Here is a 21,968-nt window from a genome sequence, read left to right as displayed (position 1 = left end):
CACTGTTGTTGTACACCCCCCTGGGGAAGGATGGTACTTACTTGCTGAAGTAGTCTCGGCCGTCCTTGGAAGAGCCCATGTCCCAGCCATAGGGGGTTCCCGGCAGGGTGCCCCAGGATCCAGAGGGGGGAGGCCAGCCCGATGATTTGGTCTTGTGGCTGAAGCAAAGCAAAATGAGGTATAAGGATGATCGCATGGACGTCTTATTCATTTGTGATGTTGCTGTGAGCAGCACCTTTCTCACAGCCGACCCACTACCGGACTACGGGACATTATTTTTTCATGGTCCTTCGAGTTGGATATCTACATAGCTTAACATAATTGGCTGCTACGGTCATTACATAGCCGCTGTAGCCAAGTCCTGCCCCGAAATGATGTTAAGAGTGTGAAGGCATGAGACAGTCAGAGAACCTCGAGACGACCGTCGGCCGGCTCACTGTAAATTAAATTAATGACGCAAATCGAGACGTCAAAGCACAACAGGCTTCAAACTAATGCTAGAGATCCGTGAAATTGGTTTTGTATCAACAGCACTAAAATTGGCATCCTCGCTTGGACAAGCTTTGCATAGAGTGTGTCTAGAGTCAAAATGTATCGTCGCCGCTCTCAACCCTTCACAGGGCCAAATCATACAGAACATACAATAGACACCATCTGTTGATTTTTGTTTCACACACAAAAGATTGGCCTCGAGACGAACACTCTCCAGTTGACTTTGAAACCTTGAGGTAGACATTGTTGTGACGGTGCAACGACAACGCCAAGCCAGGGCACAATGGAACATGGAGGACATCATGTCGGGAAACACACAGTATGTGACAAGCACCCACAGATTGATGTGTCACAGATTGATGTGTCACAGTGTGTTCGTTCACACTTTAGCCTCCAGCCTCGCACCAGCATGCCACGCCGCATCCATGTCTGCTGTACAACGTGGTAAGGCAACATAACAATAAAGACAAGATCCGAACACATGTTTTTATCAGTAGCCTTTCTTTACGGACACAAAACCCCAGTGAAAACAATTTAGCGTGGATTTTAATCAGCTGATACTTAAATATCCCTCAAAAATATCATCCTTAAGCCATCAGTGGGACAATATCACCCCAATTATCCCATCATGGGGGTGGGTTTCAGAGAGCCTGCCATGCAGTCAGTCGGCATGCTTGTGTCTCAGCGTGTGTCTCATTGTGTTGAAGAGGCTTTTGGTCTAAACTCTAAATCAAACTGCTGTGGCGGATTCAGAGCTGAGGCCTTCATCTCCTAATCCTCCTCATCAGAGCCAAAACAAATCCACCACTGTGTGTGTGTGTGTGTGTGTGTGTGTGTGTGTGTGTGTGTGTGTGTGTGTGTGTGTGTGTGTGTGTGTGTAGTAAGAGGATTTAAAGGAAGAGGAGGAGGAGAGGGAGTGTATGAAAAATGCCATTCCACTAGAGATCTGATGTCACAGCCTAGCAGGGAGCAGAAGGGGGAGACTGTTCCTCAAAAACAGTTGATGCAGGGAAGGGAAAGGGATTCGGGTATTGATGTGGGAACCCTGTTGTCTCAGTGCAAATATGCTCATTGTTTTTGCAGGAAGGAAAAGTTGTGGGAGGGATTTAAAAAGAGGGGAAGACAATGATAAGAAAAGATTCAAATGATCAGTTCAATGATCATCATCATCATCATCGTCACCATCATCATCATCATCATCATCATAAAACAGAGCGGTTGTACTTTGCATGAATAACTAAAGCATCCATTCAACCATGAAGCCTGTAATCAATATGAAACGTGGGCATGTAGCAACACTTTTCAAGGAAATCGAAAAGCCCTTTCCCTTTCAGAGGTAGAATTGGTCTTTTCTGAAAAGCTTTTGCTGCAACCCCCCCCCCCCCCCCCCTCAAAGATAGCAGAACCACTCAAGGCCTTGAATCAATCATTCGGATTCAACTGCAAAAGGTCCCAAAGAACTAAAACTGAGAAACAAATTCAAAAACAGGACGGTTATCTCTTGGCCATTCGGAACAGATGGTGAATCGAGTCACTTCTTAAAGTTGTTTTAAGATCTGGGCTTCTAGTCTGATGATGACACATAGTCTGTTGTATGATGGCCATAGCCTCCTGAATGAAGTCTTACATCATATTGCTTGGTTACACCTTACTTCCATTGATTTTCCCTTCTTTTGATCAGGTCCGTTAAACGCTTGAAACAAACAATGGCCTACAGTGGCAAATTACACAATCAGCAATCTCCCTGCACGGGATGTGTGTGTGTGCTTACGCACGTGTGCTTGTGTGTGTGTGTCTGTGTGTGTGTGTGTGCATGTGTGTGTGTGTGCGTGTGTGTTTGCGTGTGTGAGCACTGGGAGGTAACAAGTATTCTGGTCTCTGGACAGTTTACTCATTGTGCAAGCATTGCTCAGCGAAATATATTCGCTATGTCTAACCTACGTGCTTTGAAAAGGATCTTTCTGATCATATGTGTCACGCACACTCTCCAGCTTTCCCCAAAACATTTCTAAAACCATCTCTGTTGGAGAAGAAAGGTTTTCGCGAGGATGGAGTCTAGCACTGTCCTATTCTTCAAGCAAGAAGTGTGTCAAAAGCCATTTTCCTTTTCCTAAGTGCTCCCATCCTCAAATACCCATCTAGTTGTGGACTATTCTGTGGCACCACCGCCAGCTATGATCGTCAGAACAATTAACGGTTGGTTCAGAGAATCGCATTCTTGTCAAGCTCTGATGGCTGAGGAGACCTCATGCCGTTAGTGCTAGCAGGCTTTCGTCACACGCCATACAACAGTATGTTCAGCTTGGACGGCGACTCACTCACCGTGCTCCAGCAAGCAGGGGTAAAGAGGGTAAAGAGGGTAAAGAGGGTAAAGAGGGTAAAGAGGGTAAAGAGGGTAAAGAGAGAGAGAGAGAGAGAGAGAGAGAGAGAGAGAGAGAGAGAGAGAGAGAGAGAGAGAGAGAGAGAGAGAGAGAGAGAGACAGAGACAGAGACAGAGACAGAGACAGAGACAGAGACAGAGACAGAGACAGAGACAGAGACAGAGACAGAGACAGAGACAGAGACAGAGACAGAGACAGAGACAGAGACAGAGACAGAGACAGAGACAGACAGACAGACAGACAGACAGACAGACAGACAGACAGACAGACAGACAGACAGACAGACAGACAGACAGACAGACGGGAGCCCTGGCTAAAACCCCTTTATCTTTCTCCCCCCACCACCTAGACCTCTACCCAGACATTCAGCCAGCCACACACAAGTTAATAGCTTTTCCATGATGTTTTAGTCTCCATTAGCACAATGCCAAAAAGAGATGCTACAATCTCCCTCCTCGGGCCCTGCCTCTCTTTTTACACTGTAAGGAATAACTAGGCTAATACCCCCTTCGCCCCAAGACTGGATGGAGGGCATAGAAATATTCAACGACAAGAGAGCACTTCAGTCATAAAATTGAGACGAGTCTCGACCTCGGTCTCTTAAGGAACCAAAATGAGCACTTTTGGGGACAGGAAACATTTGAGAAAAATCTGCCTCAATTTAGTGTTTCTTTACAGCATATTTTCATAATATAGCTGTTTTTCATTATTTATTGGCTAAAAGGCCTCCCTTGTTCGGCGGGAGTTCTACAGTTGCAGAGAGCAAAGGCTAAAGTGATCCTGAATGTATTTAAGGCTATTTTCCCCCAACAACCCAAGTTACTCTCCCTCCATCTGGGGATCTTCCATCTAAAGTGTGTAGAGGTCTGGTTCCCTGCCATGAATTATAGAAACAGACACAAAGGCAGTGGCTAGAGAGCATCAGTGTGACCCTATGTGGTTCTATAACGTTCCCTGTGCATGACTAAAACACTCTGACAGGAGCCATTTTATCACTTCTGCACTCTGCTTCAAACCGTATAAATAGACTTGGCAGAATGGAGAGGGTTTTAAATTCTACCTAGACCTACCTACATCTTCACAGGTCATGTGGTCAGAATGTGGTATAAAATCAGTCAGGCTAGAAATACAAAAAGCCCCACCGATTTGGCCGCCATCAGCCACGTACAATGCAAATTCTACACATTGTAAATCTATGATCTTGACTTCATCTCCATCCAAGTGCTGTGACTCAAGGCATCCCATGAACTTTTTCTACCACCAGCAGCCTACTAGAGATTCCTCTCGCCTCCCATGTCGGTCTGTGGTGCTTCAGAGAGTCATAAATGAAACATCCCTCCGTGTCTTTAAAGGATGCCCTCAAAGTGCTCCCTATTAATACAGCATGGCTTTCTGAAGAAGACAACATGCTTCAGCTCTCACAGCGACGTTTCATGTAACCCGGCCATACCACAACCAGTGCTCTGCTCGGAACATTTTGTCCAGGGAGGATACATTATAGGCCTGGACGAGGGAATGCTGAGGACCACATAAAAACTGCAGGCGTTTTCGCAGAGGCAGCTGTCGTTAAAATGCAATGTATGGAAGCTTTTGAGTTGTCAAAAATGTACATTTTAAGTGGATAACCTTGCAGTTTTATTGGGATTTTGTTTCTCAGAGTTAATTGCTATTCATTTAGAGTTCATTGCTTTAGAGGATGGGAAAAGCATGATGTTCAACTATGTAAAACAAGGGGTTTAGGTTTCCATTCAGCACCACCAGTAGCCCTGAATTGTTCAGCACCATGGACAGCACTAGTGCTCAACCCATCCACCATACTGAAACCGCACACAATGCAATCGCCTTGATGCAGCAATTTACTAAAACGGAAGGTCAAGAAGCACGTTGCTCGAATTACAAAGCCTGCAAAATCTCTTTCTTCACTGTCACTTAGTGACTCTCTCTCTCTAGCTCTCTCTCACTCACACACACACACACACACACACATGGCCCCTGAGCCTTTTGGCCTCCTTGCCGGCACACACAGACCATGTTAGGCTACGGTTCCCAAAGGCTTCCCCATGCTCTTAATCTGATTGCTATTCATTCATGGCTCTGCTATATATACTGATGTATGTTAATTGGGTAAATGAACAGTCTTGATACTCAGTAACAAATGCAATAATACAGTTACAGCTATCAGCTACATTCTCTGGGTGACGCCACGATACTCCTTTGTTTCCGTGTAGTTTACAGTCACATCAGGTCAAGTGTATGTATACTGCACACGTGTACGCACACACACACACCTCCATTGATGCTGATTGCTCTGATCTTACAATAAATTACATAACCTGTTCTGACATCCCCACACCTATCACACTGTGCTTCAAGGGAGCACAGATCAGAAGGAGAAGAACATGAAAGGCAGAACAAAACAAAGCCATGCCTCTCCTTCCTGTCCCTGAGTGACAGTAGCAGGAAACACAAAGAGAGAGAGAGGGGGTCCTGGGGGTGTGCACGCTGTAGGAGGCTGCCATAGAGGCTGCTGGTGGTAATGGAGGTAGTAGTGGGGGTTGATGTTTTAACTCTGGCACATGGTCTGGCAGGCAGCCCACAGCACAGCACAGCACAGCACAGCACAGCACAGCACAGCATAGCACAGCACAGCAAAGCATGACCTTCTGCAGTAGAACAGTAAGAACAGCACACCGTAATTTGGCTCCACCAGCCAGCCAGTAAGACTCACTCACACACAGAGGGAGGGAGACTATCAGTACTCAGTTCAAGACTCAAAGGCTGGCTCTGAACCCTTTGAGATTCTGTTCTGAAGTGTGGTTCCCTAGGGAGCTGATCCTTTGCCCTTAGTCTTATGGCAAGTGTGTGTGTTTAGTAGTGCTCTCTCTATATTGTTCGTCCTAGTCCTTCAAACAATGATCCAATGGGCCAAATGCCCTCTTCAAGTGGTGTCCTTGAGTACTGAATGATGTGGAAAGGAAATATTCTACTAGGGTACTCAATATATTTGGCTTGACTTCCTATAATCTAGAGGCACCTGTCCATTGAATATTTCAACCTGTATCGTCCTTCATTTAAAGAAAGCATGAACATAAAGTTATGACATTGCATTATAGCCCATTACTTGGGCCCTTATTTGGCCGGCTGACACACACCTCACTCATTAACAAAGTGATTCATAGAGCTAGGTCACATGCATCTGTGATAGTTTGCAACGACCATGCCAATTCTGAATAACACAAAGGTCATTCAAGAGGGATATTTCAAATCCACAGATTAGAGAAAATCGCTGTCATTTCTTTGTTGATGGAAAATAATTTAATCCAGCTATTTCTCACATTACTGTTCTCCTCCCACTTCAATGTACTGGTAACCCTGAGATAACCTGATAATTTCAATGATTTTATTTTTATTTGATTTATTTCACCTATATTTAACCAGGTAGGCCAGTTGAGAACAAGTTCTCATTTACAACTGCGACCTGACCAAGATAAAGCAAAGCAGTGCGACAAAAACAACAGCACAGAGTTACACATAAACAAACGTACAGTCAATTACGCAATAGAAGAATCTATGTACAGTGTGCGCAAATGTAGAAGAGTAGGAGGTAAGGCAATAAATTGGCCATGGAGGCGAAATAAGTACACTTTAGCATTAACACTGGAGTGATATATGTGCAGATGATGATGTGCAAGTAGAGATACTGGGCTGCAAAAGAGCAAGAGGATAAGTAACAATATGGGGATGAGGTAGGTGGGTGTGCTATTTACAGATTGGCTGTGTACAGGTACAGTGATCGGTAAGCTGCTCTGACAGCTGATGCATAAAGTTAGAGAGGGAGATATAAGACTCCAGCTTCAGTGATTTTTGCAATTCGTTCCAGTCATTGGCAGCGGAGAACTGGAAGGAAAGGCAGCCAAAAGAAGTGCTGTACAATGTTAGTAGTACAATGTGGACATGATTTGTATAGATTACATTGTTTACTTAATTGATATATTATAAGTTGCAGAACAAGATGTATTTGTAAATGTTCTCTTTTCTGCCCAAACTGATGTTGGGAAATAGAACACATTCCAGACAGCCCTGGTCCCAGACCTTTTTGTGCAAACATGTTTGGCATGCCAATGAGTGACAGGGAGTTGGCATGATAGCTAGGCTGGCACTTAGGATATTATGATTCATTTCAGTATGAAAACTGACTAATCATATCCCACACATACGGGAAAGGGAGCGTTTCTATTGTAGATATTTAGATCTGCTAAATGGCTCATACAAGCTTGTTTTGAGATTCACCCATTTTAATAAATGCTCCGGGTTGCCAGATTGGGTTTAGTCATTTTTATAAATTCTCCGGGAAGCCAGATTGGGCTCTTAGACTTTCTTAAACAATTAGGAAACACAAGTCTCGTTAAGCAATCATTAAGAGATCTGTGCAGATTCGGGTTGACAAAGCCCCAGCTGATGGTAGCAGCTTGAGAACATACACACCGATTTTGTGGTGGGGTTGTGGTGCATCACGTTCGCCTGTGTTAAACACAGATGAATGCAACATCTGCATTAGCAAAACACTGGAGCACCAACCCCACAGAACAAGCATCACTAAATACATGATAAATACAGTTGAAGTCGGAAGTTTACATAAACTTAGGTTGCAGTCATTTCAACCACTCCACAAATTTCCTGTTAACAAACTATAGTTTTGGCAAGTCGGTTAGGACATCTACTTTGTGCATGACACAAGTAATTTTTCCAACAATTGTTTACAGACAGATTATTTCACTTATAATTCACTGTATCTCAATTTGTGGGTCAGAAGTTTACATACACTAAGTTGACTGTGCCTTTACACAGCTTGGAAAATTCCAGAAAATTATGTCATGGCTTTAGAAGCTTCTGATAGGCTAATTGACATAATTTGAGTCAATAGGAGGTGTACCTGTGGATATATTTCAAGGCCTACCTTCAAACTCAATGCCTCTTTGCGTGACGTCATGGGAAAATCAAAAGAAATCAGCCAATACCTCAGAATTTTTTTTTGTAGACCTCCACAAGTCTGGTTCATCCTTGGGAGCAATTTCCAAATGCCTGAACGTACCACGTTCATCTGTACAAACAATAGTACGCAAGTATAAACACCATGGGACCACGCAGCTGTCTTACCGCTCAGGAATGAGACGCGTTCTGTCTCCTAGAGGGTACCACATGAGGGAGGAGGATGTCTTCCCTGAAACGCACAGTGTTGAGATTGCCTGCAATGACAACAAGCTCAGTCCGATGATGCTGAGGCTCACCACCCCAGACCATGACAGACCCTCCACCTCCAAATCGATGCCACTCCAGTGTACAGGCCTCGGTGCAACGCTCATTCCTTCGACGATAAACACGAATCCGACCATCACCCCTGGTGAGACAAAACTGCGACTTGTCAGTGAAGAGCACTTTTTGCCAGTCCTGTCTGGTCTAGCGACGGTGGGTTTGTGCCCATAGGCGACGTTGTTGCCGGTGATGTCTGGTGAGGACCTGCCTTACAACAGGCCTACAAGCCCTCAGTCCAGCCTCTCTCAGCCTATTGCGGACAGTCTGAGCACTGATGGAGGGATTGTGCGTTCCTGGTGTAACTCGGGCAGTTGTTGTTGCCATCCTGTACCTGTCCCGCAGGTGTGATGTTCGGATGTACCGATCCTGTGCAGGTGTTGTTACACGTGGTCTTCCACTGCGAGGACGATCAGCTGTGCGTCCTGTCTCCCTGTAGCGCTGTTTTAGGCGTCTCACAGTACAGACATTGTAATTTATTGCCCTGGACTCATCTGTAGTCCTCATCCCTCTTTGCAGCATGCCTTAGGCAGGTTCACGCAGATGAGCAGGGATCCTGGGCATCTTTCCTTTGGTGTTTTTCAGTCAGTAGAAAGGCCTCTTTAGTGTCCCAAGTTTTCATAACTATGACCTTAATTGCCTGCAGTCTGTAGGCTGTTAGTGTCTTAATGACCGTTCCACAGGTGCATGTTCACTACTTTTTTATGGTTCATTGAAAAAGCATGGGAAACAGTGTTTAAACCCTTTACAATGAAGATCTGTGAAGTTATGGGATTTTTACGAATTATCTTTGAAAGAGAGGGTCCTGAAAATGGGCCGAGTTTATAAACATGACAAGTGAGTTTTCCCGTCACTGTACTTTAGCACATTTAAAACCAGACACTTTTAGACTTGACTCAAGTAGTATTTTACTGTGTGACTTTCACTTTTACTTGAGTCATTTCCTATTAAGTATGACAATTGAGTACTTTTTCCACTACTGATATTCAGCAAAGAGACAGGGGATATGTGTGTGTGTGTGTGTGTGTGTGTGTGTGTGTGTGTGTATGTGTGTGTGTGTGTGTGTGTTTGCTTGTGCCTGCCTGCCTGCATGTTGACATCCACTAATGTCTTGGTCTCTTTCTCTCAGCTTGTCGTTGACTGTGAATCCATGTGGTGAGTGGGTGATACTATCTAGAGCAGAACAAATCGCTGAGGGAGTTAACATCATTAGCTGACAAAAGCTAGACTGGACAGTCCTAAACCTAATGGGTCCGAGACACACTAGACTAGAGCATGATACAATAACTCTAAGATAATGAGATGCAAATTACCAATTTGAATGATTCGCATAAAAAATATGAATTATATAAATCGTTTTTTTATAGCTGTTTGTTGAGCCAGAGTGGACTCACTGGACAGGCAAAGGCTGTTTTAGTAAATGTGTGTACCTCCATTAAGTATGATATGTTACGTTACTTTAAGAACAATATGGTTACAGAAACAAAATAAATGACAGAAACGAAAGTAGGGGGGTTGGTCCGTGCAGACCCGACGCCTTCACATCGAGGCTTGGTGATTATCGGTGAAAAATTACTGGCCCGCATATTGAAACCAAAGGCCCGTCCAACTGATTTGTTCTGTTCACATCGAGGCTGGGAGTGTTGGAAAGATTTTTAAAATACTGAGGAAGTGTAATTCTCAATGGATGTAAAAAAAAAAAAAAACTGCATTTGTTGACTTGTGTGAGGCGAAGAAAAAATGTGTGGAGTATGTGGTGAGTTAAGACAATCAGAAATAAGACATTGCCAAATGGTCACACAAATATGCATGCATTCTGGAGAGAGACGCACCATATCTTCACCACACACCCCTCCCCTTCTTCTTGATGCAACATTTTAATTTAAACATTTTAAAAGATCTTCACACATATTTTAGACGCTTCTCACTGACAGCCGCGACTCAATCAGCTAGACCTATTGTCACGCGCACTACCCAAATTGGGGACTTCCCAAACACTTGTGACTTGAAACAATCAACAGCTATTTAAAACAAAGAGAAGAAGCTAATGACCCTCTGTGGCTAATGCTCCCGGTGAAGTATTTTGAATAATTTTATTTAGACAGGCGGAATTATATATTGTCACGAACTGGCTCAAAGCCCAACAAAAAAAGAGACAACGTGGAGATAAGGAATATCACCATTTTTTTTTTTTTTTTACCGAAATAAACAATGGTGTGTGTAAGTGAGTGGTTGGTGTATAGATGTGATAATGAGGAGTGTTGAAAGATGGCAAAACAAACAAACAGTGTGTCTGCATGGAGAGTCTCCTCAATGAATGGGGAAAAGGTATATTTATCCCGGGACACACCTGGGCCATTTTGCTGACGACCACCAACCTCCTAATAAGGAAAACAAGAGCAAAGAGAGAATTCGGCAGACAGAGTGGGAGGGTCGTCACAATATGGGGCTCCCGAGTCTAAGGCACTGCATCTCAGTGCTAGAGGCGTCACTACAGACTCTGGTTCAATTCCAGGCTGTATCACAACCGGCCGTGATTGGGAGTCCCATAGGGCTGCGCACAATTGGCTTAGCGTCATCCAGGTTAGGGTTTGGCCGGGGTAGGCCGTCATTGTAAATAAGAATATATTCTTAACTGACTTGCATAGTTAAATAAAATAAAGAAATATACTGTTGGCAAAACGTCAATTTACTTTAGGGCAATCCAGCATCCTAACAGTTCACTCAGCATGCGTCAACTTTCCTTTCCAATTCGCAGGAGGCTGAAACCAGAGATCTGTATATAATGATGAGATGCTCATGTCTCCGCCCTAACAATGGGAGTCTTTGTCCCAAAGGCGGGAAGGCAGGCAATAAGGTTAGATCTGAATATTATTCCCATAGAAACGCATTGGTCTTACACTGGACTGATTGTGAGTGAACCCTCTCGCTTCGCTTCTTCCTCCCTGCTGAAACTATATCACCAGAGAAAGTATCCGAGCGAGCGAAACAGCACCTCTATATATGTAGCCCATGTATCTGATGCTGTCTGGACAGAAATAGTATGACATGTCATACTCTTTTGGTCCAGAACGCATCGGATTCATGGTCTACACATACTGAGACAGAGCGGCGCTGTTTCGCTCGCTCGGATGCTTTAACTGAGATTGATGAGTCTTTCTGTCGTCGCGCGTCTCGGTCAAATAAATTATCAATATTTCAATATTTTATTTGGACGGGCAAGGAGATACGGAAGTTCGGGCCAGTCCTCTAAGGCCCGCTCATAGGATTACAGGGATCGTCTAGCAAACCAAAGGTTGCTTGTTCGAGGGGAACTGTACCATTTTTGCTAATCCTTCCCCTAACCTTAACCTAATTCACCTAACCTGCAACGTACATTCTCCTAACTTTTGTTGTTAGTTCTCCTTACCAGCAATGTAAATTCTCCTCTGAATTTCCCTTTGTTGTTACAGTGCAACAAGCAGCCTGGTCTCAGAGAAAGAGGTATAATACCATATGTCCCGAAATGTATAATACGTTACATCATCCAATTCCTATGATATTGTACGACCGGGTAAAACGTATGATACTATCATTTCTCTAATTCGTATCATATTGTACGACCACTATTTCATTCATAGTGTAACTTAACGTAATATGTCATTCTAAATGGATGGAAAGCAATGTATGTACTAAATCTTACAAATTGCACTGAGGCCAGGTTGGTTGAGCACAGAGTGCCAATATATCCCTTGAAGATGATTCTGTCTCTCTTCAAACATAGAGGCTTATTTATAAATCCTACTTTCGCCCACCACTCAGAGAGGCACTTTCTATGTACTCTAAAACAAGAAGTTATATATTTTTAAAGCCACTACCTGAATGTCCTCAGAACTGAAGGCTGCGGTTGTAATCTAACATAGAAAATGATAGCACCCACTTTACTGGAAAACAACCAATTGAAATGTGAAGGTCAACATTAAAAACACTCTCCATTTTCCAAACAGGATAACTCTTAGTTGATCAGTGCTCGGGAGCATAAACACTGCACTCTCCCCTCCAAACTCCACTGCACAAATGCATGGAAAGTAAACAGAGAGCAGCTGGAAATAGCATCTCCTAAAAGGCACTACCGAAGAGCATGTTAGGATTAGCTAGAAATCGGACAATTACTTTGACACAAACTGCTGTCAAAACAAGGCCTAAAAAAAATCCAAAATGGTCAAACATCTAAAAGTAACCAGAGGAATTGGGACCCAAAGTTCCGTTCTGTTCCGTTCATTCACTTGGTGCAAATCACCATGTAAGTGGTTAGCCAGCGCACTCTCCCTGAAAGCTAATTTATTTTCCTGCCAGAGCAGCGTAAGCTAGAAATGAAATTGAAAGCAAAAAAAAGGTTGTTTGCTTGCTTTATTTCCATAATTGATCTGGGGGACGCTTGTGATAAATGGAGGAGAGGAGGGGAGATGAGAGGAAAGGATGTGCTTGGTCTCTTCAGTGTAACCAGAAGTTAGAAATGCTACTGTATGATTAATCCTCTGTCTATACAGGCTATTATTTTCAAAAAGTAGTCTCTTTCTCTGCTCATTGTCTCTTCGACACCACATCTGACAAATGGTTTAAGACTTGGTGGCTTCTGCCGTGACTAATGTTGCTTCCGTTAAAAACAAAACAAGCAAACTGATTGGTTCCATACAGTGGACTTAATTTCCTGGCTGAAGATGACTTTCTAGTTTCAATCAATGCTTTGGAGCTCCACCTCCACGAGATCATGATTTGTCAGAAAAGGCTGCTAACTTTTTGTTGCTCTACATCACCGGAAGGTGGGTGGGAGATTCAAACATGAGTTTCCTTTTTGTTGCTTGGCAAAGGAAAAGACAACAACAATTGAACAGATAATTACAATACCTTAATTTCAACATATTGCGAAAACCCCCAAAAGCCCAGTAGCCATTTTCTATTGCAAGTATCTTCTTACAAACATATAACTTACACCAGGGATTCCCAACTCGGTTGCCAAAGACACGACCCAATCGTTCAGTCTTTTTGTTCTGTATCTATTGACATACTGGCTGGCAACTTTCTTATCCCTTGCTTGCTAGCTAGCGAATTATGTCAACAGTGCAGCCAGAATAACAATAGTAGCTGCATTAGCATTTGTTTAAGCAGTTTTGTAGTGACATTTATTTGGATACGTCCATAGCAATGAGCTAATGAGGCGCGATTTCGCCTGGCATAGAAAATGTGATCTCTCGTCGGGACACTATTGTTCAGAGGAGCTAGCCAACAACACAACAAATCAATAACTTCAAACTGACACTGGAAAGACTGCAAACTACCTGCACTTTGTTTCATTTGACCTTTTTTCAATTAACATTTCTTTGTATAAATCCATAAAAGCGATGCCAGCTGATTCATGATGTCGACTGACTGAGAAACGTTGCCTGCCTGTCTGTCTCGTCCCGACTCCCAACACATTCATTACTATGGGACAGCTGGAGTTGAATTTGAATATTGAAACAATGTTGCAAATGTCAGAGAGACAGACAGCAAGGTTTATAATTGGTAGAGACCTGGGATCTTCTGGGTTCCTTCGAGGGTTTTACTTTGAGAGATTAGGCAGCTCATTGGAACTAGTTGGGGCAGTTATTGACTGGAAAAGTTTCAAACGGGGTCATCGATGCTTATTGATGTCTCTGTATTGTTTCCAGGGGAGCAACTTTCACTGGGGACGGGGGGCACATTCTGAAATTGCATTTTTGTTCCCCCCCAGTTTTATCATTGGAATGTGATTATTTTTTTTCTTTTAAGTGATGCAACGGGGTGCTTTAGGACCATGAGTAAAGTCCACTCTGTTCATAACAAATTCTAGTTTTGGGAACAGAAAAATGTATTTAGATCAAATGTTTAATTGATGAGAACATTTACAGAATGTCGGCCAATATCCATCTCGTTCCATCTTCTCCCACTGCCCGCCAGTGGGCTTCCTCTCACTACCATGCTTGGTAGTGGGTGGAAACGCCAACCGGATGCTTCCCATTTATACATCCAGGGAAATATCTGTTTCATTGTTCTATCTGTGACAACGTGGACGGTGTGTCCTTCCATGGAGTTGCATTATTTTATTATTCTTCCAGAGAGAACACAGAGCTCTGAGTTGATTATCTCTTTTATACCATCGCTATAATTGAACACAATTGTCACTAGAAACGTGTTCATTTTCAGGTAGAAATGTGTTCAACATCCACTGAAGTAGCTAGCAAGGTAACTTGATAGCTGTAGTTGTTGCCGTGGTTTAGCTAACCAAACCATCAGTCCTAGCTTGCTATTATGAAAATCGAATTCAACAGTACCAATAAAGTTTTCAATTCGACTTTTGCTTTAAAAAGCAGCTCAAACCCAATATGTAAGAATGAACTATAGCCACTGAATTCTACCTTGTGTTACAGGTAATTATAAAACGGGTGGGTCTAAATCTGAATGCTGATTTGTTAAAACCGCATTCAAGCCGGCGTCTATTCCACAAGTTACCACTGGCTAAATCTATGACGTTAAAATGCCTATTTACTCTGTTCCATCTGACTGCCCAATCCACTGTTTCATCAGCCCAGCCAGCCAATTTATAAACTTGATTTCCACTATAAAAAACATCTACACATTATCTCACATTTCTTTTAGACTAATATTTAGTTTTAACAGCGGAGATTTGTATATGAGGTGCCGAGCTACGCCGCACACTCCCACTACTTCACAAGAGAGAGAAAGATTCATTCCAGCTGTAGACCTCTCTCTGTGTGCTGAGGTTTAAAAGATTTGTTTTGAGCCATGTTTAGTGGGTTTAGTGTTGCGACCCCACTCAAGTGAGGGATCATCCCAATGTCTGTGTGTGTGATTGTGTTATAGTGTTGGTGTGTGCTACAGGCTCTGTTTGCATGTGTGTGCGTGTGTGATTGTGCCACCGGCACTGTGTGTGTGTGTGTGTGTGTGTTTGTCTGTGTGTGTGTGTGTGTGTGTGGACTAGAAGCAGGGTGACTGGAGTGTAAAGTCACAGAGATCAGGAAGAATTGTGTTCTGAGCTATTCATCATTACAACAACATTCTACTTATGGAACCTCCTCTGCTTCAATTCAATTCTCATTGATAGTGAGTTTCTTCTCTCTCTCTCTCCCTCCCTCCTCCGTCTCTCACCACCCCTCCCCCCTCTCTCTCGCCATCATTTTCACATTCCCTGTTGGGCCTTCTCCTCTTTCTACTTCTGGTCACTTTACTTACCTTGCTTTATCTTGATGTTACTCTGTTCTTCCTTCCCCCCTCCCTCTGTAGCTCTCTGGTACATCATCTCCATGTCTGCTTTCTGTCCTTTCTCACTCACATAAATGATGACTCTTCTCTAGTTCACACACCTTCCCTTCCCCTTAGTCTTTATCTTACTCTCTCACACTCTCTATGTCAAACTCTCTCTTGCAACTTATCTAACTATCTGGCCAAACACAGTCGCTCAGCTCTCTCTCTCAGAACTTTTTGGATCAGCCACAAAGCCGTGGCCTGAGTCCTGACTCACTGCTCGTGTTGCAATCCACACTCGGCTCCCAGGCACAACAGACTGCTCGCTCATTGGTCACACACTCCTTGTTCCTATGCAGAGACAACCTCCGCCACCCTCAACCCCTCCCCGCGTGGCCGCTTAGTTTCCGTCGTCCCGGTACAGTACACACACTCACCCTGACAGCTTTGCCATCTTCGCGAAACCAAAGACGTCCATGCGTTTGAGTTACGGCTGTAAAAACTCAGGCACTCCAGATGGCGATTAGATCCAGATTCAAATCCAGAGTAGGGAAAACCACATTTTCACAATCTCCATAATTAGGATTCAGTAAGTAAAGGTGCTAAAACATTGGAGAAGTCCAACAACCAGAAGTCTCATTCCTTGCTGAAAGCGCTAAGCCTTAAGACCTGTCCTGCCTATCCAGAGTAAAGCCCTTGAGAGGGTATATGGTGGGCCAGTGAAGGACCCCCCTCTGACTAGCCAGTCCGCTCTATCCCGCTCTCCTCCTGGCCGTGGTGGGCAACACTGAGCCCTCTCTGGGTGGTTTCCATCTCAGCTGAGCTGGAAGATTGTGCCGGTCCGCAGCTATATGGAGAATAAAAGCAAAGGAGAAGGAGGTGATGAAGAGAAGGAGGAGTGAGAGAGGGAGGGAAGGAAGGAAAGGAGGAGGGACTCAAATCAACAAATCCCAGCACTCACACGTCCTCCGCGGAGAAGAGAGGAGCCATCCGTCCCCCTGGTCTTCACCCCTTTACGAAAGTGAGAGGGGTGGAGAGAGATAGGGAGGGATGCTCGGAATTGCCTGGGGAGGACGGAGTGCAGCAGAGGAATGGAAAGAGAGAGACGTGACGAGCGTTGGGAGAGGAGCGCTGACTCTGCAGAACGAGAGAGGGAGGGAGGGAGGCTGGCGGGCGGGAGCAGGACCCTGTCTCTCTGGTTTATTTGTATTGCTAAGTGAGCCACAGCAACCACACTATACCACATTACCATATAGGAAGAACACCAGCACACTGCTAACTTTCATATAATTACAAACCTGAAATATAGCTATGCCTGACGACTCTTTGATGAGCCTCAGAAATATATGTAGTTACACATCTCACTCACTCACTCACTCACTCACTCACTCACTCACTCACTCACTCACTCACTCACTCAGTCACTCACTCACTCACTCAGTCACTCACTCACTCACTCACTCACTCACTCACTCAGTCACTCACTCACACCATCAAACAGGAACGCATAAGTCCATTAGGACCCATCCTCATTCACCCTGAAGCAGTGACGGTGGTCCTGCAGATGGTCCAGGGAGCAACAGGATGCTCTACCTTCTGTGAGTGAGCCCGCAGGGGCCAAGGACAGAACATGGCAGCCATATGAACGTGCCTGTCAGCAGCAACACACTGTAATCGAATGCAAAACAGCCTAAGTCTATTTTACCGTACCATGTAATACAATTCAACACACAAACCCAATGCAACACAACCAAAAGGCAAGTCTGTTCAGTTCTGCTCTGATTGTTTCTGTGCTGTGGTGTTTTTACTGCATTTTAGCCTGGGTGTCTGTTTCTACTCACTTGCCAACTCCTTATGGAATTGTCAAGCGTTTTTTGGCATGACAAAGAGTGACAATTTTGGCATGAAAGCACAGACAGACTGGCAATCAGGCTAGCCAGGCTAGCCTTCTGTTAAATGATATTGTTCTAATTGTATATTTTATTACACCATATTATTTCAATTTTTCATCATTCCTTTTCGCCTATATGCTCTTTTTCCTATATTAACTAATAGTGTAGATCTGTTTCTGATGCCCTGTACTGTGTCATTCTGTTCAAGGGCAGAATCAGGGGTGAAAGTAAACTGGAACGGTTCCATATGGAGTACAGGCAGAATAAATAGTGAGGTAACCCAAACCGGTGAAACATGAGGCTATCACAATAATTAGAACATAGATTCTCAAAAAACTGTAGGCTATTACAGTATTTTTCATTAACGTATGTGAGATGTGATTCGCATGAAAAATTTGCGAATAGACTTGACAACTTGTGGAATATGCTCCAAAATGCAGTGTAGTTTGATGATAACACTGAAATGTTGCCAAGATGAGTGGCCGACACCGCAGCAGTGTACGCATCAATTCAGGTTACAAGACTTGTGTAGGCTTAATGGATGACAATCACAGAAAGTCATAACACTTTTTGGTGTTTTGCAAATGGTCTCTTTGAATTGATCAAATGGCACCATATGGATGGATGGCAGAATTTAAGTAGCCTAATAGTTGGAATAGTAACTGTCTGGACACTGACTGTAGGCCTCACATGTAGCTTATTATATTATTAACTGCTGTGTTCCTCACAGTAAAATGATAGACCAAAATGTTCCTTTTGTCTCGGGAACAGGAGTGGAGAAATTTTTTTTTTCTCCCTCTTTCAGCATCTTGAGAGAATGAGCGCACGCTTAGGGACGGACCTGTTGTAGCCGAAGCATGCCATTTCTTTCAATGACATAAAAGATGACAGTATTTCATTTTCAACCACATCAAATATGCAACCAAGATTAACTGAAATACTATCAGAAACATGTTGGATCGTTTTCAGTTTTCCTATATGCAATTCCATGATTAGGAGATGCACTCTGCAGAAATCGCTCAGCTATTTCCTGGTTGCTAAAATTCGAATAGTTTGCCTAATTTCAGTTTATGTGACAAAACAAGCGAGTATAGCATAGAGAATCATTGTACAATCTAAACCTCTGTGAAATATCTTTACCATAACCAAAAATATTGTATTTTCAGCTGTTTGAAGGGGGTGCACAAAACCTCAACTTAAGAAAGGGAAGCATAGAAATAGCACACATAGAACAGATCTACCGTTTCTTAGACTCGCTTTCAATGAGATTGACAGGTCTATAACTCACAGTTCTATGTGAATTTGATTGGGTTGCCCTAAAAGTTACATGTTGAAGCTTTAAAGCGTGCGGGCACATATAGAAGGTCCCCGTACCGGGAACCCCTAGGTAGAATTTAGGGTCAGTATTCATGAAGCGTCTCAGTGTGCTGATCAGGTCCCCCCTGTCCATATCATCAAATTGACTATGATCTAAAATATATAACTGATCCTAGATCAGGACTCCTACTCTGAGATGCACAGGTTCAGGTCTGCCCTTACTGTGTCAGTTATATTAACGGCACCTTTACACAGCTCATCTCCTCAGCACCAGAACACACACCCACCACTATCCTGGGGTCAGTGTACATTCTCCATCCACAGTCAACACAGGCTATGTTAACATGTTCAACCTTATCCCAGACCTGTATACATTTTCTTGACCTGGGGTTACTATCAACAAAGTCAAACTGATCTCACACCTGTATGGGAGTCTATGGTGAAAGTGACTTTTTACGCCAAGAGGTCCAAGCACTTGCTGAACTTTGAACTGCTCCTGGAAACAAGGCTGCAGAACCCTCCGTTCATCCCATGGAGGTTGATGGCTCAATACTGTATGCCGTTCTCTGCGTCTCCCCGTGAATCAAAGGTGCACTAAGAACAGAGCGTCCCTTTTCTAAAAACAGAGCATCGGGAAGCGAAGTTAAAACAGCGCTTTAAGCCAGGCAGTGGAGAAGACAGCTTTGATGTGGGAGAGAGGCTCTTTTATGTCACATCCATTTTTTTATGTGGACCCCAGCGTTTCCTAAAGAGCGCTACCTGTGTTTGAGCGCTGTCTCCAGGGGTCGCCGTGACAACCCATCTCAAAGGCGAGCCTGAAGCGTAAAACTCTTTATCACATCTGTAGCCTGTCCCTATCCTTTCAAACATTGGCAAAAACAGAGAGTGTCATGTAGATTCCAAGAGGTTCAACTTTCTTCTTGATGATCTCTTCTGTGTTGAATGGGAGGGATGCAGACACAAAAGCATAGTTAGAGACCATATTCAGACCATATACCAGGGGTGCAACTTTCCCTGGGGACATGCCTCCCCCCACATTCTGAAATTGCATTTTTGTCCCTCCTAGTTTTATCATTGGAATGGCTTCGGTGTGCTTTAGGACCATGCGGACGCCCCCGAACGGTCGGGTAGGCTGTTTGGAGTGTTCATCAGATTGGATACATATTTTTTTTTATATCCCGCCCCACTTCTAAAACCAAAGTCGCGCCCCTGCCATATACCACACCATGAAAGTCAACTCGGCTATTGGAACTTCTGCGATCCAAAGAATCCATCCGTACAGGAAGCCAAGAGCCTCTACATCAAAGTTACACAAGACACAAGAGACCTTCTAGCACTAAGCCTTGGGCTTGGGTTTAATAGACCGCCTGCACTGATTCTAAACCTTATAGGGCCAAGGGACGTGCTCAGTGGTACTCGTCTAGATAGAACGTCAATGATGCTTTGTGCTGCAGGGAGATAAGGAAGACGTGATCGGCTACACTGTCCACAGGGGGAAACCAATATACCCAAGGTCACAACGGGAGACTGTGCGTGTTTTATTAAAAACCACATTAGTATTTTGCTTTGGTATTCTCCTTGCGACCCAAGGGATGGTCCAGAATGGTGAAAACTGAAAACAAGGTGGAACAGCTATGGGCCTGGGAAAAGAGTTAGATGCATGCTCTTGTAGGGTTGCTGTAATATGCATGCAAGGTTATATAGCACTATGAATTATATCAGCTCCGACACACAGGGATCGTATGTAGTTGCAGTAGTAAAACCTGAAACCACAGATGCCCTATGATGTGCAGGAAGGTTGTAGCAATACAAATGAACACAGCCTTTCAGAGTAGCAGTGCTGATCTAGGATCAGTTTCACATTTGATGTCATAATGAATAACATTACATGGACCTGACCCTAAATTAGCAGTCCTACTCTCAGACGCTTTGAGGATACGGTCCCAGGTCAGGTAGCTACACTTTGATTGTAATATAATTCAATAATACGAGTGATAAAAGATCAACCACAAGATGAACTATTCAAATACTGTCGTACGTCAGCTGCAACAAATGCTCCTTTTGTGAATCTTTTTTTCTTCCATGAGGGTGGTATTGAAAAGCCAAAGAGACTTGGAACATTTCTTAACGAGACATCTATTGTTCGATTAGGATGACTTTGTAATTGTCTCATGCGATTGACAGAGGCTGATTCACTTCTACAGTATTACGTAACAACGCCCCAAGCTCCCGCATCTTATCCATAGTCTGTCAGTTCTCCCTCCAAATGGGTGTATTGAAAATCACATTTAAAGACACAGTCTGTAAGCTTTCCAGTCATTTCAATTAAGGACAAATAATGTGATGTATGAATACACTAATAGGATCTGTATGAACTTATCATAACTAAAGGATGAAGGACCTATATTCCCATGTTTTGGTTGTCAAGTGCTATTTGCATGTGAAAATATCATGGAGGACACATTTGCAAAGTTGTTGGTGGTCCACTCTTTGGATGGTACAGTATATGACCATCCTACAGGTTGCGACTTTATAGTGGCATTCAATTAAAGAGCAGTGCTGATAATTTTTACATTTACATTTAAGTCATTTAGCAGACGCTCTTATCCAGAGCGACTTACAAATTGGAAAGTTCATACATATTCATCCTGGTCCCCCCGTGGGGAATGAACCCACAACCCTGGCGTTGCAAGCGCCATGCTCTACCAACTCTACCAACTGAGCCACACGGGACCATAATGAATGTTAACAAAGGAATCAACACAATGTCATGTGGCTAATTCATCAGCAGTGACACCTTGTCTCTGCTCTTACAGGACTGGCTGGCAGCGCTCTCTCACCTAGAGTACATTTCACATATCTCTCCATCTTATGATTCATCAGCTTTATTATTAACATGTCATAATTTATACTGAAGTGTCCTGTACACTTTGTACTGTAGTTCCCAAATGGCACCCAGTTCCCTATATAGTGCACTACTTTTGACCAGAGACCTATGGGCCCTAGTCAAAAGTAGTGCACTACATAGGGAATAGGGTGCTATTTGGGACATAACCTAACTCTACACAGTGGAACTGCGATGGGTACTGTGTGGTACCAATTCACCCATTAACTAACTGGTTTCTTTGGCGTTGGATCATCAACAGTCCATAATAGATAGTTTATTGGAGTAACTGCTTTGCTTTCTAAACCTTATAGTAACAATACACTTCAAACGATTGCGAATGTCTTCCAGAACAACTATACAACTAAACCCACCAAAGTAGTAGCAGCAGCTGTATTAGTAGTCTGGACTCAGATCTGTTTGGGAGAC

General features: G+C 43.6%; 1 protein-coding gene across 3 annotated transcripts in view; it reads right to left on the bottom strand.

Annotated features, from left to right (window-relative positions):
* The window catches only part of LOC129859656 (FERM and PDZ domain-containing protein 4-like), a 36,119-nt gene extending 19,572 nt beyond the window's left edge, over positions 1-16,547 (bottom strand). The window contains exons 1-3 of one of the 3 annotated variants that reach the window (XM_055929704.1): positions 16,408-16,547; positions 15,884-16,293; positions 42-158 (exon numbers count right to left, since the gene is read on the bottom strand). In XM_055929704.1, the coding sequence (XP_055785679.1) occupies positions 42-158; positions 15,884-15,924 (158 nt within the window). In that variant the 5' untranslated portion in view covers positions 15,925-16,293; positions 16,408-16,547. Of the gene's footprint in view, positions 1-41; positions 159-15,883 lie in introns of all 3 variants that reach the window. The other 2 variants (XM_055929703.1, XM_055929705.1) reach the window with 2 other exon arrangements.
* Positions 16,548-21,968: the final 5,421 nt, after the last annotated feature.

This window comes from Salvelinus fontinalis, chromosome 7 (assembly GCF_029448725.1).
Source record: "Salvelinus fontinalis isolate EN_2023a chromosome 7, ASM2944872v1, whole genome shotgun sequence".
NCBI lineage: Eukaryota > Metazoa > Chordata > Actinopteri > Salmoniformes > Salmonidae > Salvelinus > Salvelinus fontinalis.
This window is presented reverse-complemented; position numbering and strand designations above follow the sequence as displayed.